This window comes from Geotrypetes seraphini, chromosome 9 (genome assembly GCF_902459505.1).
Source record: "Geotrypetes seraphini chromosome 9, aGeoSer1.1, whole genome shotgun sequence".
Taxonomy (NCBI): Eukaryota; Metazoa; Chordata; class Amphibia; order Gymnophiona; family Dermophiidae; genus Geotrypetes; species Geotrypetes seraphini.
Window position 1 is genome coordinate 163,780,840 of NC_047092.1, and position 16,085 is coordinate 163,796,924.

General features: G+C 46.2%; 1 protein-coding gene across 7 annotated transcripts in view; it reads left to right on the forward strand.

Moving 5' to 3' along the window:
* LOC117366801 (schwannomin-interacting protein 1-like) overlaps nt 1–16,085 on the forward strand; it is a 793,287-nt gene that overhangs the window by 642,678 nt on the left and 134,524 nt on the right. For 2 of the 7 annotated variants that reach the window (XM_033958698.1, XM_033958700.1), the window contains one exon: nt 2,043–2,642. In XM_033958698.1, the coding sequence (XP_033814589.1) occupies nt 2,043–2,642 (600 nt within the window). The other 5 variants (XM_033958703.1, XM_033958699.1, XM_033958702.1 and 2 more) reach the window with 5 other exon arrangements.

Sequence of the window (16,085 nt, forward strand, 5' to 3'; positions counted from 1 at the left end):
TCATCGCAACAATCTTAAACTGTACTCTTTGTTGCGTAGGTAACCAATGGAGTTATATGGGTACTCCTAGGAGTTATATAGGCGATTATATGGGCATTCTGGCCTTACCTGGTGGTCTAGCGGGCTTTCGGGGCAGGAGCGATCTTCCTACGCTCCTGCCCCATGCAGATCGCCAATAGGAAATGTCTGCCGTGAGTTCCTATTGGCGATCTATACGGAGCAGGAGCGTAGGAAAATCGCTCCTACCCTGAAAGCCCGCTAGACCACTAGGTAAGGCCAGGATGCCGGGGGGAAGGCCGGAGAGAGGCGGGAATGTGCTATACTATGGGGGGGTCCCCCTTCCCCCCAAAATCACGAATATGTGAAATCACGAGTGTCAAAACCGCGAATGGGGAGGGGGAAGTGTATAGCAGTGGCGTAGTGAGGATAAGAGGCGCCCCTCCTCCGCCTTCTTCTGCCGTACCCCTTCCCTTCCCCGTACCTCTTTAATTTTCCCAGCATGAACAGCAACCCAAGTCTGAGGCTTGCGCCAGCATCAGCACATCCTCTGACATTACTTCCTAGGCGCAGGTCCAGGACGTGATGTCAGAGGAAGAGCTGGCGCGAGCAGCAGGTTGCGGTTGCTGCTCACACCAGGAACGGTATGGGGGAAGGGAGGGGGCATGCGGTAGTGGTGAAGGAGTGGAGAGAGCTTTGAGGGTGGGTGCCGGCACCCTCACCAAGACTGCCCCCCCCTTACTACGCCACTGGTATACAATATTTATTTTTTATTGCACAGGTATTGAATAGGTATAATACAGTACTGAAGGATAATAAAGTAAAAGCGAAACGATGTAACTTCACACGAGTTATTGTGACACTTGTGAAATAAAAAAAGAATTACTGTAACGAATACTGTTTCCCTTACTTTTGGCCCATCCTGTGGAGTGGAAACTTAGTAACTGATCCAAAAAGTAGTTGCACTAACTCAGCCTTTTTTTTTTCCTGTCACGCGCGGAGACGATTTTCTCCCGTCGTTTTCGTGACCATTTATGCGCCTTTAATTGTGCAGTTCGTCGCCCCCCCCCCCGGATCAAAGCGAGCGTCAAGTAGCCAGAAATTCCCTACCCGGAAGGACTGTTACTTCTGCTGTAGCCTTAACCCTTTGCACGGGCTCAGGAAACCGAAAACAATAGGAAAAGCTTAGGGTAGGAAACCCGGTGGACAGTTCTATAGTATCTATTATAGATTTAAGATAAAAGCAACAAAGGACCTGCTGCTGAGGCATTAGGGGGGGGGGGGAGGGAGGGAGGAGGAGGCTACACCGGGGAATGCAAAGCGCAAGGCGAGTGGAAGAGTCTGATTGATTTCCTGGGGTTTCACGTTACAGAGCCCAGCCGACACCTACAGTTGGCCCCTCGAGCGCTCCCAGGGCCGCGTTCCAGAACTACGTGGTGTCTCCTCCCCCCCGGGACGCTCCCAACGCCGTGAATGAGGAGCGGCGGGCGGACGCTGCACTTTCGCCCTGGGCTCCCGCAGGGGCTGTGACGTCACCGGAGCCCCCCCCCCCTCCTCCCCGTTACTTTACCTCAGAGTTTTCTCCCGCGAGCGGCGCTCGGTGCCCCAGTGAGGCGCGGGAAAGCCTGGCACGGGGAGGGGAAGAAAGAGCCGACCCCCCCCCCCCCTCCTTTCCCTCACGCAGGTTGCAAGCTTTAGGTATCGGGGGAAAAAGATGAGGCGTGACATGTAGCGAGCGGCGGTTCCCGCCCAGCATGCTGCTGCCCGAGCAGGTGGGGCTGTGGCGAAGTTGGGGGGGCGAGTTACGGTGCCAGGATGGGGAGGGCGGCAGCGTCCTCGCCTCTTTCGCTGGGCTAAATCGATGCAGGTTATTGCTCTGTCCGGGGAATGGGGGAGGGGAGGGGAGGGGAGGGGGGGGGACAGTCAATCATTCCACCGCTGCTGGTGCCCACATCTGGCAGGGAGGGAAGTGCTTTTGATGCCTGCTGTTAGTAACCCCTGCCCTTTTTTTTCTCTCTCTCTCTCTCTTTTCTTCCCCCTTGCAGGATTACCGAGAGGATGGGATGGATTTAGGCAGCGATGCCTGCAGCCGCTCCAGCTCCGAATCGAGCTCCAACAAAGTGACTCCCTGCTCCGAGTGCAAATCCTCGCCCAGCCTGGAGCTGGCCACCCTGGAGGACTATGAGGAGGATGAGGACTACCAGGTGTATAAGAAGGCGGTGAACGGCTGGGGGGTGGAGGAGGAGGACGACGAGGAGGATGAGGACTTCCGCGCGGTCCATCACCGCTGTGCCAAGCCTGCGCGCGGCCGGAGTTTGGCCGAGGAGCTGGAGGACGTGAAAGGCGGCGCGCCGCCGCCCCCCAACATCAACCTGCACCAGGAGCTCAAGCACAACGGGAACGCAGTGGCCAGGAAAAGGGGCGGCAAAGGCAGGAAGGGTCTGCCCAAATCGCAGCATGTCTGGGGGAGGCTGACTGCCGCCGGGGTGGCCTTGAACCCCCTGGAGAGCTCGGGGACTTGTCTGAAGGAGGATTCCCAACTTCCGATTATGGACTGGGAAGCGCTGGAAAAACATCTGGCGGGCTTGCAGTTCCAGGAACAGGAGCTAAGGAACCAGAGCCAGTTAAAAACTAACTACACCTCAGTAAGTAGCTTTCGGTATCGGGGGTTTTTTGGGAGGGGGTTTAGTAATGGGGGATTTCAAAAAGTACAGTATATGGCCCAGTTGTGTCAAATGTGCCTTTGTGATGAGATTCATGTTTTCCTTCCCTGGAATGGATGATTCCTTTTAGTCCATGTACCAAATATGGTAACACATATTTTGGCGATGATAAGCCTGTGTGGACTGACCTGCCGGAGGATGTGGTAGAAAAAAACAGATGCACTCAGACTGAATAAATTTATGATGACAAATAATGTGGTCAGCCACTGGGTGTAAGAAGCATTTTGGGAAGGAGGAGGCTGGCTGAAGTCTGGGATTCCTAAGAGGTTCTGTCTGGTGCTGCTTTTCCTTCCTCTGGTGCTGAATTAGCTGATTCCTTTTCTATTGGGAGTAGCTTGCATCCTTGCAAAGGAGGGGCAGAGCCCGGTGAACCTCAAATGCCGTTTCTGTTGCTGTTTGTGTTAGTGTGCTGAAAGGAACAGCCCCACTGGCCAGGCTTTTCAAAAAAGCAAAATGCTCGCAGTCAGCCAAGAAGCTCATACTGCCAGCCCTTGGAAGCGTGTGCAGTTAACTTATGACGTTACTACCAGGAGCTCGGGGTTTAAATAGGAAAATCCCGGATCAAATCTTATTTGGTTTTGGAATGAGAAGAAATAGGTGTATGAGGTGCCTGGAATTTATTTTTCATTTACAGTTTGGGGCTGATTCTATAAATGATGCCCACGTGGGCCGGCAGTGGCGCCAGCCGTGTGTCAGTCACATTTTGGTGCCGTTTACAGAATCGCGACTGGTGACACCTATGTAAATACTTAGATGGCTGAAATGCAGACAAGGGTTTTAAAGGCCTACATTTCAGGCACCTGAGTTTTTGGAAAATCGCTCTTAGAGTTGCCTAAGTGATGCTCTGCCCATAGAAATGCCCACTTAGGCATAAGGCACCACTAAGCGCCATGCAATAGAAGCCTATCTTTTATAGAATCGAATAGGCAATTATTTAGGCTATTAAGGGTATTTTGCCAATTAAACCCCCTTTTTACTAAGCTGTGGTAGAGATTTCTACCATGGCCCAGAACACGAAATGCTCCAATGCTGCTCCGACACTCATATAATTCCCATGAGCATTGGAGCAGCATCGGAATATTTAGTGCTTCGATTTGTGGTACAAACCTCTACCATGGCTTAGTAAAAAGGGGGAGGGGGTGTAAGTTAGGCACCTTTTATAGAATCAGCCCCTTCGCGTAGAGCATTTGTAGTTAAAAAGTGAATATTCTACTTCCTACTGCAGTGGATCCCAACCCTGTCCTGGAGGACCACCAGGCCAATCAGGTTTTCAGGCTAGCCCTAATGAATATGCATGAGAGAGATTTGCATATAATGGATGTGACAAGCATGCATATCTGCTCCATGCATATTCACTAGGGCTAGCCTGAAAACCCGATTGGCCTGGTGGTCCTCCAGGACAGGGTTGGGAACCAGAGTCCTACTGCACAGTTAAAATATTTGGGTAGTGCAACTTCACATAAAAATGTTTAATTTTTTTCGAAGTAAACTGAGATTAGATGTAATGGGCCTCATGATGTTTTAAAATATCTTTCTCATTTAGATGCCAGTGTAGTTAGCAGGCAGTAGAGAATGACACGGTGACAAAATTCATCACCGTTCCCGTCCCCGCGGATAACCGCGGGAAATAATCCCATGTCATTTTTTAGTGTCTATTTCAACCTCGGTCCTTCTACACCAGCATTCTTCAAAGCAAAGCTTGCGGGTCAGTGGTTGTGGCCATTCATACTCTGATTCTTATGGGAGCCAAGGATAATGAAGCCATTGTGACATCACTGATGTGATTGGCTCTTAGGAACTGGTGGAATGAGGCATTATGACATCACAATATCTGCTCTGGATACCAGAGACTGTCATTCTGTAGTGTCTGTTTCAACCTCAGTCCTTCTACACCAGCATTCTTCAAAGCAAAGCTTGAGGGTCAGTGGTTGTGGCCATTCATACTTTGATTCTTCCCTCTCTCTTTAAAGAATGACATGAAGATGGTTTCCCGCGGGGACGGGAACGATGATGAATTTTGTCACCATGTCATTCTCTAGCGGGCAGCTCTACAAAAGGGCACTAGGACCCTAACAGTTATGTGGCAAAATATAGCATGCCAACCGCAAATTCTATAATGGCTTCTGTACACCCAGATTCTGTTATAGAATAATAGCGTAAGTTTGCACTTATGCGCAAACATTTAGGGCTCCTTTTACAAAGGCGCGCTAAACCGCCGGACGCGCTAGCCACTACCGCCTCCTCTTGAGCAGGCGGTAGTTTTTAGCCAGTGCGGGGGTTAACGCGTGATGAAAAGTCGCATGCATTAACCCCGCTAGCGCGCCTTTGTAAAGGGAGCCCTTAGGCATGACCACTTAAGCTTGGTCTATGGCATATAAATGTTGACACTTTTTTTTTTTTTTATACATCTTTATTAATTTTTCATTCCAAAACAATGCATTAAAACATACGTATAATTAACTTCAAAATTGCATTTACATCAATCATAGAAATACTTCAAAAACATTTCCCCCCTCCCTCCCACCCCAATACAAGAACAAAAACAAAATGCATTATTTCAGTCATATAGAGCTTCTTTTACTAAGATGCGCTAGCGTTTTTAGCGCACGCAGGAAATTACCGCATGCTACGCTTCTAGAACTAATGCCAGCTCAATGCTGGCGTTAAGGTCTAGCACGCGCAGCGATGTAGCGCGTGCTTTTCTGCATGTTAAAGCCCTAACGCGGCTTAGTAAAAGGAGCCCATAGTGAAAATCATATTGAACTTATTGATCAATGATAACATCAAAATATAATACCCCTCCGCCGACCCAGCCACCCTCCCTGGATGTGTAAATCAAATAAGAAATCAGGAGAATAATCCAGCTAATCATCGTTAACAAAATTTGTCAATGGACTCCATGTTAATTTAAATAACTTATTATTACACAACATTCAAATACATAACTTACAGTATTCTATAAGCTTCATGATTAAATGTAGGATCTGCCCATGTCCCGCCCACATGCACATCTCCTTGCAGTTGCATGCTTCCTTAATAGTACCTAAGGCACACTTATGCAACTAGTTGCTAATTTACGTGCCATGCAGTACATAACTGCATTGCAGATAATAGAATTAGGGGGCCCACGCACTAACTTCCCCTCCCTGCCTGAGCCCGCAGCAGGAAGAACAAGTAGGAATGATCATCTTCTCTTCCTTTTCTTGCCGCTGTCGCCCCGACTCCAGGGGCCGCAAAGAAAATTAAATCATGCATGGAAGTTGCATCATGTGGGGGGGGGGAGGAGGAAGAATAGGGAGAAGAGCAGTGCCAGCAACAGCACGTGCAGGGCTCTGGCCCCACCCGTGATTTAATTTTCTTTCCAGCCTCTAGAGTCAGGGAGTCAGCGACAGAGAAGGGAAAAGATTACCTTCCTATTTGTTCTTCCTGCCACGGACTTGGGCATGCAGTGGCTCCACAGAGTGTGTCAGTGAAGAGGGGGGGGGGATGGAGGGAGTGAAAGATATGGGCAATTATGGGGTGAGGTGATACGGGACAATGGTGAGGGATGAGAGGAAAGAGAGAGAAGGACTATTGGGGGGAGGGAGAGAGACACAGGGGCAACACACCCCATGGATTTTATCTTGGACCATGTCTTGCCATGTCTCAGCCTGCCTTAGCCTTCCCAAACATATGAGTCACTGACCACCTATGCTTGTTCTAGCACACATTTTTGTGAGTTAAACTTCGTTCATAGTTTAATAATACATATAATACACAAAAATATGTCCTGAAATTAGCATGCCTTCAATGCAAATCCCATTTAAAGGAAAGGATTAGATATTGTACCCTAATTGGGGAGAAGGTGTATATTAAGTTGGGGTTCTTACTGGGATGTTTGTTTATGTAAAACACTGGAAATTAACACCTGGGTCAAAGTTAGTTAATTCATATTTCTAGAACAGAGGTTGTGGTAAGAGCTAGAGAATGACACGGTGAAAAAATTGGTCCCCGTCACCGCCCCGTCCCCGTCTCACCATCCCCGTCACCGCCCCGTCCCCGTCTCACCATCCCCGTCACCGCCCCGTCCCCGTCTCACCATCCTCTTCACCGCCCCGTCACCGCCACTGCCACCCCATTCACCGCCCCGTCACCGCCACTGCAATCCCATTCACTTTTCTTTATTTACGTATAAAGGAAACATTCTTTAAAACTTTAAAACTTAGTTAAATATTAGTTAATAACTATACAAAAACAAAACACGCAGAGAAAAAATTAATTAATATAAATTCCCTGACTTCCCTGCACTGTCCCCCCTTGAAGCTTCCCAGTAAACATTTTTGGATGGAGATGTCAGTTGTTTAATCTACCGACATATAAAAAAGTTGGACATATATTTTGTAACACTGGAAAAATTGTTTAAACATAAAATATCTTTGTTGACATCTCAAAATCTTCTCCCTAAAAGCTTCAAAATGATGCCTGAAGTTACCTTGGGGGTTCTGAGCACTATTAATTTTAATTTATTACAGCACTCCAGAAATATTTTTCTAATTGTTTTAACTTGGAAAAGCGAACCAGGATTGTCTTAATGAAAGGCTTATGTTTGCACTGCAGCCCTCCTGCCCTCGACGCAAACCCCCCTCCCCCCAACGACCGCCCCCCCCAGCCGACCCGCGACCCCCCTGGCGACCCCCCCACCCCCCTTCCCCGTACCTTTGGTAGTTGGCCGGACAGACGGGAGCCAAAACCGCCTGTCCGGCAGGCAGCCAACGAAGGAATGAGGCCGGATTGGCCCATCCATCCTAAAGCTCCGCCTACTGGTGGGGCCTAAGGCGCGTGGGCCAATCAGAATAGGCCCTGGAGCCTTAGGTCCCACCTGGGGGCGCGGCCTGAGGCACATGGTCGGGTTGGGCCCATGTGCCTCAGGCCGCGCCCCCAGGTGGGACCTAAGGCTCCAGGGCCTATTCTGATTGGCCCACGCGCCTTAGGCCCCACCAGTAGGCGGAGCTTTAGGATGGATGGGCCAATCCGGCCTCATTCCTTCGTTGGCTGCCTGCCGGACAGGCGGGTTTGGCTCCCGTCTGTCCGGCCAACTACCAAAGGTACGGGGAAGGGGGGTGGGGGGGTCGTGGGGGTCGCCAGGGGGGTCGCGGGTCGGCTGGGGGGGCGGTCGGAGGTTCTTGGGGGGGGCGGTCGTTGGGGGGGAAGGGGGGTTTGCGTCGAGGGCAGGAGGGCCTGGGATCCCTCCTGCCCGTAATGTAGTGCGGGGTGGGGTTAGGGGGTCGCCGTGGCCAGGAGGGTTTGGGCTCCCTTCTGGCCCGATATTGTCGGGAAGTCGGCGGTCCTTCGGGGGTGGGGGGGCGAGTGGTCCTGCCGGGGGGGGGGATGTATCGGACGTCGGGGAGTCGGCCGGGCAAGAGGGCTTGGGCTCCCTCTTGCTCCGATCGCGGGTGCGGGTGGGAGCGCGTGCGAGCGGTCGTTCGGGGTGGGGGTGCGAGCGGTCCTGCTGGGGGGGTGAATCGGGCGTCGGGCGGTAAATAGCGGTTCCTAGAAGGGGGTACATTGGCCCGCGGGGACAAACCTGTTCACCGTTTCCGCGGTCGGTGAATGGCCTTGTCCCCGTCACCGCAGCGACTGCTAGTTTTCTTCCCCGTTTTCGGCGGTGACCCGCGGCTTAAATGCGGTGGCCGCGGGTAAACCGTCACCGTGTCATTCTCTAGTAAGAGCAGAGAGCGTAGCTGGTTTTAAGAAAGGTTTGGACAGTTTCCTGGAGGAAAAGTCCATAGTCTTTATTGAGAAAGATTTGGGGAAGCCACTACTTGCCCTGGATCGTAGCATGGAATGTTGCTACTCCTTGGGTTTTTGCCAAGTAATAGGGACCTGGATTGGCCACCATGAGAACGGGCTACCGGGCTTGATGGACCATTGGTCTGACCCAGTAAGGCTATTCTTATGTTCTTATGCAGAAAAAATTATCATCTTGATCCAACTTGACCTTAACACTGTTTTCTGTACTCTCAACCACTCAATTCTCCTGACTAGATTACAACCCTTAGTCCTGTCTTGTCCAGTTTAGAATTGGTTATTCTTATGTCTCTCAGTGCTCCTTCAGAATCCTATCATGCATGAACTACTCCTCAGCCTAACAACTACCCTGGACTCAGTTTTGTCACTACTGTTTATTAATATCTTTATTTTGATGTTCTAGTCCGTGATATGAAATTTAAAGCAGCCTATCACATATTGCCTGATAACTTAGCTCATCAAAGCTGAAGTTGAACCTTTAAAAATATCTGAAGCCATGTGATTCGCTAGGAATAAACTTCTTCTTATCAACCCGCTATTGCAGGCTTGGGGGGATACCCTCCATTCATTGGGAGTGTGGTTTGATTGCCATCTCTCTTTTGGCCAACATTTGCACCACACAGAGTGGGGTTTCCTGTTTTACCTTTAGGAAAATGTGTTCTTTATGCCCTTTCTTAGACACTTAAGGTAAATTTTGTACAAATCACGTAAAGTTAAACATTGGGATCTGAGTGCTACACACAAATTCTGTACTGGTAATTATGCTTATAATTGCTGTTTTGGAATATTAGCAGAAATCAACATTTATGTTCCAACATTTAGGTGTGGCCACTTACCGTATATACTCGAATATAACCCGGGATTTTGGGGTCAAAAAATTGGCCCAAAAATGGGGGTCCTGGTTTATATTCGGGTCATCCCCCAGTGACCACCTGAAACCCTCCCAGACTTCCTGCAGGCCTGCCTTAGGCCGGGACAGGAGGGATCCCTCCTGTCTCCTGCCCCAGCCAACACTAACAATTACCACCCTTCCTTCCTTCCTTCCCTCCCTCGCGTACTTGTTGGTTCCCTGGTGGTCCAGCGTGTATCCCGTGCTGAAATCCTCCAGAAGATTGTAAAGGTAAGTAACCAGTGGCGCACCCAGGCCGGCACGCAGCAGCGAGCTTTTCATGCTGCCGGCCAGCCCGGCACCGCTCCATGATAAGGCTGCCGCAAGTTCTCGTGAGATTCGTGGTTCTTGCGGCAGCCTATCAAGAAGCAGTGCAGGGCCAGCTGGCAGCACGAAAAGCTCACTGCTGCGTGCTGGCCTGGGTGCGCCGCTGGCTACTTACCTTTACAATTTTCTGGAGGATTTCAGTGCGGGATACATGCTGTACCACCAGGGAACCAACAGGTATGTGAGGGAGGGAAGGAGGGAGGGTGTTAATTGTTAGTGTCGGCCGGGGCAGGAAACGGGAGGGATCCCTCCTGTCCCGGCCTACCACTAGGTGGTTTAAGTTAAGGAGAATGGTTAATCTGCTGGCTGGGTTAGAGGGCAGAGGGGAGTACGGACAATCAAGCCATTGTGACATCACTGATGAGGTTGGCTCTTTTTAGGAGGAAGAGGGTACAGGGAAGGAAGGTGGGACAGTATTCAGAGCCTAGCAGGGGATGGGACTTGGTTCACAGCCTGGTAGTGAATGGGACTGAGTACAGGGCAGGGAGGGAAGGGGGCTGGGTGCAGAACTTGGCAGGGAGGGGGGAATGAGTGAAGAACCTTGCAGGGGAGGGCATGACGGAGGGGACACTGGGTGCAAATCCTGGCAGGGCATGGCACTTGAATATTAAGCCCCCGACTTATATTTGAGTCAACCATTTTTATTTTTTATTTTTTTCCTCCTTATATGCGGATCGACTTATATTTGAGTATATACGGTATATCATGTCAATGGCTGGTATTAATGTCTGAATCTTAATGTTACAGTTGTGCGCTTAACTGTCAGTATTCTATTTTAGCATTTAAGTGCATAGGTATACCCCTTACCTGCCCTTGCCCTCCCAAATTGACACCCCCTTGCAGTACTGTCTGAGTGATTTTCTGTTTTAGATTTGCACCTATATCGCTATGGTTTGAAAATACTAAGTTCAGTTGTGTGTAACTGAAATTAGTGCCAATTACCAGGTCAACTTCAGTTCTCAACGATTATGGTCGTTAACGCCAACAAGCAGCTAATTTGTCAACTATAACTAAATATTCTATAACGCTGTGTGCAATTTTGCAAGCTAAGGGTAAAATTTTGCATGCAAGATTATGGCGTGAGGGGTTTAAAAGCTCTGAAGAAACTGATACATTCTTTAATCACTAATAAGCTTGGCTATTGTAATTCTCTGTTTAGAGGTGCCACTCACTAACTTGAAGCACTTCCAGCTCATTCAAAATACAGTGGTTAAATTGATATATGGGCAGAAAAGACAGACTATGCCAGTGGTCTCAAACTCAAACCCTTTGCAGGGCCACATTTTGGGATTTGTCAGTACTTGGAGGGCCTCAGAAAAAATAGTTAATGTCTTATTAAAGAAATAACAATTTTTCATGAGGTAAAACTCTTTATATTTCCTAAATCTTTCCTTTTGGCTAAGTCTTAATAATAATATTGTCATTTATAGCTAAAGAAATATATGATCAAGAAACGGTTTTATTTTCATTTTGTGATTATGATAAACATACCGAGGGCCTCAAAATAGTGCCTGGCAGGCCGCAGGTTTGAGCACACTGCTCTAGGCTAAGGCTCTTTACACCTGCATTGTGATGTCATAGAACTTTATGATTATAGAAACATTGTAACATGATGGCAGATAAAGGCCAAATGGCCCATCCAGAGCATCCACTATCTCCGTCTCTCCCTATTGGCTAAGGCTCTTAACATTTGCATATCCTCTTCCTATAGGCCAGTGGTCTCAAACTCCAACCCTTTGCAGGACCAGAGTTTGGATTTGTAGGTACTTGGAGGGCCTCAGAAAAAAAATAGTTAATGTCTAATTAAAGAAATAACAATTTTTCATGAGGTAAAACTCTTTATATTTCCTAAATCTTTCCTTTTGGCTAAGTCTTAATAATAATATTGTCATTTATAGCTAAAGAGACATATGATCAAGAAAAGGTTTTATTTTACTTTTGTGATTATGATAAACATACCGGGGGCCTCAAAATAGTACCTGGCGGGCCGCATGTGGCCCACGGGCCGCAAGTTTGAGACCTCTGGACTATGCCAACCCTCTTCCGGTGGAACTGATGCTGAGCCATCAAGCTTATTGCGCAGGCCTACCTCTCGCTCTACATTCACTTTGATCCCATGCCAGCTTTACCAAACTGTGCCCCTGCTATTCCCATTCCCTCCCTCTAAGTGATCATTGTCTAACATCTTACTTTCTCATGTGTGAAATCCTGTATGTTTACAAATGTACAATATCTGCTTAGGCCTCTAAACCACCATGGTGTTATCCGTTGGATTTTAAATGCTGTTGTATCAAATGCTGTACAAATAAATAAAACTGGCATATATCAGGAGGCAGTGAATTTCAGGTTATTAGCCCATGGCTGAAAATCATTTATGTGTGTAATGTCACACGACCGATAATATTTCACCTTCTGGTAATATAAGCCAAATATCACCTGAAGAGCGTAAATCTCTTCTTGTACAAAATGATTTAAATAAGCAAGGGTCATTCTATATAAAATTAAAAAAACTAATCAACATAAATTTAAATAAAATATGTAAACAGTCAAGAAAGGATTGGCCCGATCTACCTTTAAACCCTCCCCAAATGATCTTAGCTTCGATATTCTGCTTAACCTGAAGATTGTAGATTACAATATCAGGCAAATCCAGTAATACAGTGTTACAATAATCTAAGTTTGATAATACAGTCACTTGGATAATTGCTTGAAAATGTCTCACCTCCATCTAAGATTTTATCTAGGAAAGGACCCCCTCAATGTTGTAAATATTTTCTTCACAAACAGTCTCACGTGTGCTTCCATTCCAAATCTAGAATCTAATTTTAATCCTGGAATTCTGACATCTCTGATCAAAGATATATTAATCCCTGCTCTAAAGGAAAAATCTGCATGTTTTACTGCCAGTCCCCAAGGTGGGTTTTCTTTTTTCCGGATACAGCTGATGATTTTTCTTCTGCAGCCAACGACATTGTTATCAGAAGTTTTGACATATAAGCATGTGTCTTGTGATGTTGTCATCCTAGAAGATCTGAAGAAGTAGGGGGTTACCTTTCAAAGCTAATCATAAAATGCATTGAGTTAGTCCAATAAAGAAGGCATTAACTTATTTCTTATGTATTTGTTTTATTTCTACATATTACCTTGAAAAGCGGACTAACATGGCCACTACACCATACCACTCAGTCTTCATAGGAAAAATCAACAGAATGTTAACTGCATAAATATAATTAATTACAAATGATTTCAGTATAGGGCCTTAACCCTTTCAGGACCAAGGGACATATTTGTCCCATAACTTTAAAATCCTATAAATTTTGATTGGGATAGTCTACAGTTCTAAATTTGATATGTACGGATTCCATATGATACTGCCTTTATGTAAACAAATTAGTTCCGACATTCATTCATTAGCGTCGTTGCCAGATTGACGAGAAGATTCACTTGCCACACTGTCCATAAGCCAGAAGTGTGATTTTTTTAAAAAAAATAATGATATTTCACAAAAAAAAATCAATTTTTTGGCATCTGCAAGCCCTTTTTACCATAAAAATGTCGTCAAAACCACAAAAATTGGCCTACGATCCTTATGGTCCTGAAAGGGTTAAAGAACTTAAATATAGATTAAATAGAATAGGTGATAAAGGAGAACCCTGAGGAACAACTCCCCGAGCTATTGGCCGAGGTGACAAATATTGGCCTTGCCTTCCTATGTTTCAATAAACCATTAAACCAGTTCAAAATGCCCTATTAATTCCAGTAGACCTTAAGTGAGAGAGTAGACAGGCACTAGGTTGAAAGCTGCTGATAAATCTATTCCATTAAAAAGGCTTTATTACCCCATCAATAAAAACACTTAAATTCAGTCAGCAAGTCAGTATCAGTGGTATGCAAACTACGCAGTCCTGACTGGGTTGGATCTCGTATCTCTTACTGAGATATAATTGCAACTGAATTGCCACCAGCACTTCAGCTGTTTTTGCCAGCACAGGAATATTTGCTATTTTGCCACATCTAATATCTCGCCATTCAATAAAGGGATAAGAACTATCCAGCCTATTTGGAAAGGATAACAGCCTTCCTGTGAGGAGAGAGTCGCCCAATGAGCAATCCATCGATATTTAAATTTTCGGGTAACTCACCTGGTTAAGGATCGAAGGGCTCCTTTTACAAAGGCGCGCTAGCAGTTTTAGTGCACGCTAAAATGCCACTCGCGCTAGCTGCTACTGCCTCCTCTTGAGCAGGCGGTAGTTTGCTAATCCGGTGCTTGCGCTAAAAACGCTAGCGTACCTTTGTGAAAGGAGCCCTAAGGGGTTAACGCGCGCGACATTTCATCACGCGCTGGCCAAAAACTACCGCCTGCTCAAGAGGAAGTGGTAGCGGCTAGCGCGTCTGGCGGTTTAGCACGCGCTATTACGCGTGTTAAACCGCTAGTGCACCTTTGTGAAAGGAGCCCTAAGTTTCCTTTATTTACTGATTGATTGATTTATCACCCTTTTGAAGAAATTCACCGAAGGAGTGTACAGCAAGAATAACTTGGACACAAGCAATATGCAATCAAAACCAACAAAATATTATTCAAATAACAGCACAAACTATAATATAGCATACAACTTCCAGTGTCAACACAACACACATTAAAACATCTTAATAGACAGCACAAGAGTATGCAAAGGTGGAACTCATAGACAGATGATTTACAGGCAATTTAGATTTACAGGCAATTTAGATTTAGATACAGGCAAGATAGATTTACAGGCAATTTTTAAGGAAACAATTGCATATCAAACTTTTGAATCAATGTCCAGATTATTTGGAATGTACCAAAAGGAATACAGGGCTACAAGGAACCTTCCACCCACCTACCTACTAACCTCCCCTTCAAACTAAACCCACATCCATGGCCCCCCAATTCTACCCTTCACCATGTTATTCTCATTTCTATGTACATATTTAAATTAATTGCCCATATTTTTGCATATTATTTGCTTACAGCATCAGTGTTAATGTTATTTTTAACACATGAATAATTTGTGTTAATTTTAATGCATATATTGACTCATATTTTATTATACCGTCGGGTCCAGCTTTTGGGGCGTACAACCGTCCCTGTCCCCCTTGCACTCTTCCACATCTTGGGGGTAATTCTGTGAGTGTGCTTATATTTAGGGGGGGGGGAATTCATCAACAGGTTTAAGCGATTTAAAACACGCTAAGTGCTAGTGGGCGCTAAACACTAACCCCCCTCTTTTACAAAGGCGCGCTGAGCTTTTTAGTGCACGCTAAATGCTAACGCATGCATGCTATCCTATGAACGCATTAGCAGTTAGCGCATGTGTTGGTTTAACGCGTACTAAATCCACGCTAAAACGCTTAGCTCGCCTTTGTAAAAGAGGACCTAAAATACCAATTATATTCCTAAGGGCGTCTTAGCATTTAGCATATGCTAAAATGCTTAGCACCCATTGATGAATTCCCACCCCCCACCCCTTAGGCACCTGACCTATAAAAGATAATAGGTGCCCATTTTACTTTTATATAATACTAGCATAACTTGGTATACAGTATATGCATGTATGCAGTCAAGTGGGAGCACTTATGACAGTCAAAAAGCTAGTGTAGGCGTTCACATCTAAATGCCAAAGATACACCTTCTGTAAGTTGCGTGCAGGATTTACACCAGCTCAAGCCTGGTGTAAATTGCCACACCAATCAAGCATGTTCTGTAACATTGCGCACTAAAGTATTGGAACATCCGTGACCTTCCCATGGTCTCTTTCCAGATCCATCCACAGGAAAGTGCATGCACATCTTTATACAATAGCTCCTAGTAAGATGTGTGCATAAATTCTAATTAGTGCCAGTAATTGATTATTACTGCTCAATTATTGGCACTAGCTGTTTCATCACTCAGTTAAATTTTGTGGACCATATGTAGGATCCAGGGGAATGTGGGGCAGGGGGGAGCGAGACGTAAGTAAAGATCTGGCTTATCCTTCCTATACACCTTTCTCTCTACTCCTCTCCATACCCGTTTCATTAAAGGGCTCCATTTTCAGAAATTACTTTACCTATTTTGCCTCCCTCAGTTTTAATTACGTGCATGATTGCACTGCAGCTGACAATACCAAAACATTTTAAAATGTCACAGGATCCAGGTGTGCTGGGAGTATGAGGGGGAACAGCAGCTTAACAACATTGTTACACTGGCAGACTTTACAAATTATTGGATTGGATTTATTATATTTGATACTGCTTGTACATGGGTATTAAACAGTTTACGTTAGAAATGAGGGTTACATTTTCAAGTCATTAGAAAAATTTCCCTCTCTGTCCCAGTGGGCCCACAATCTAATTATAGG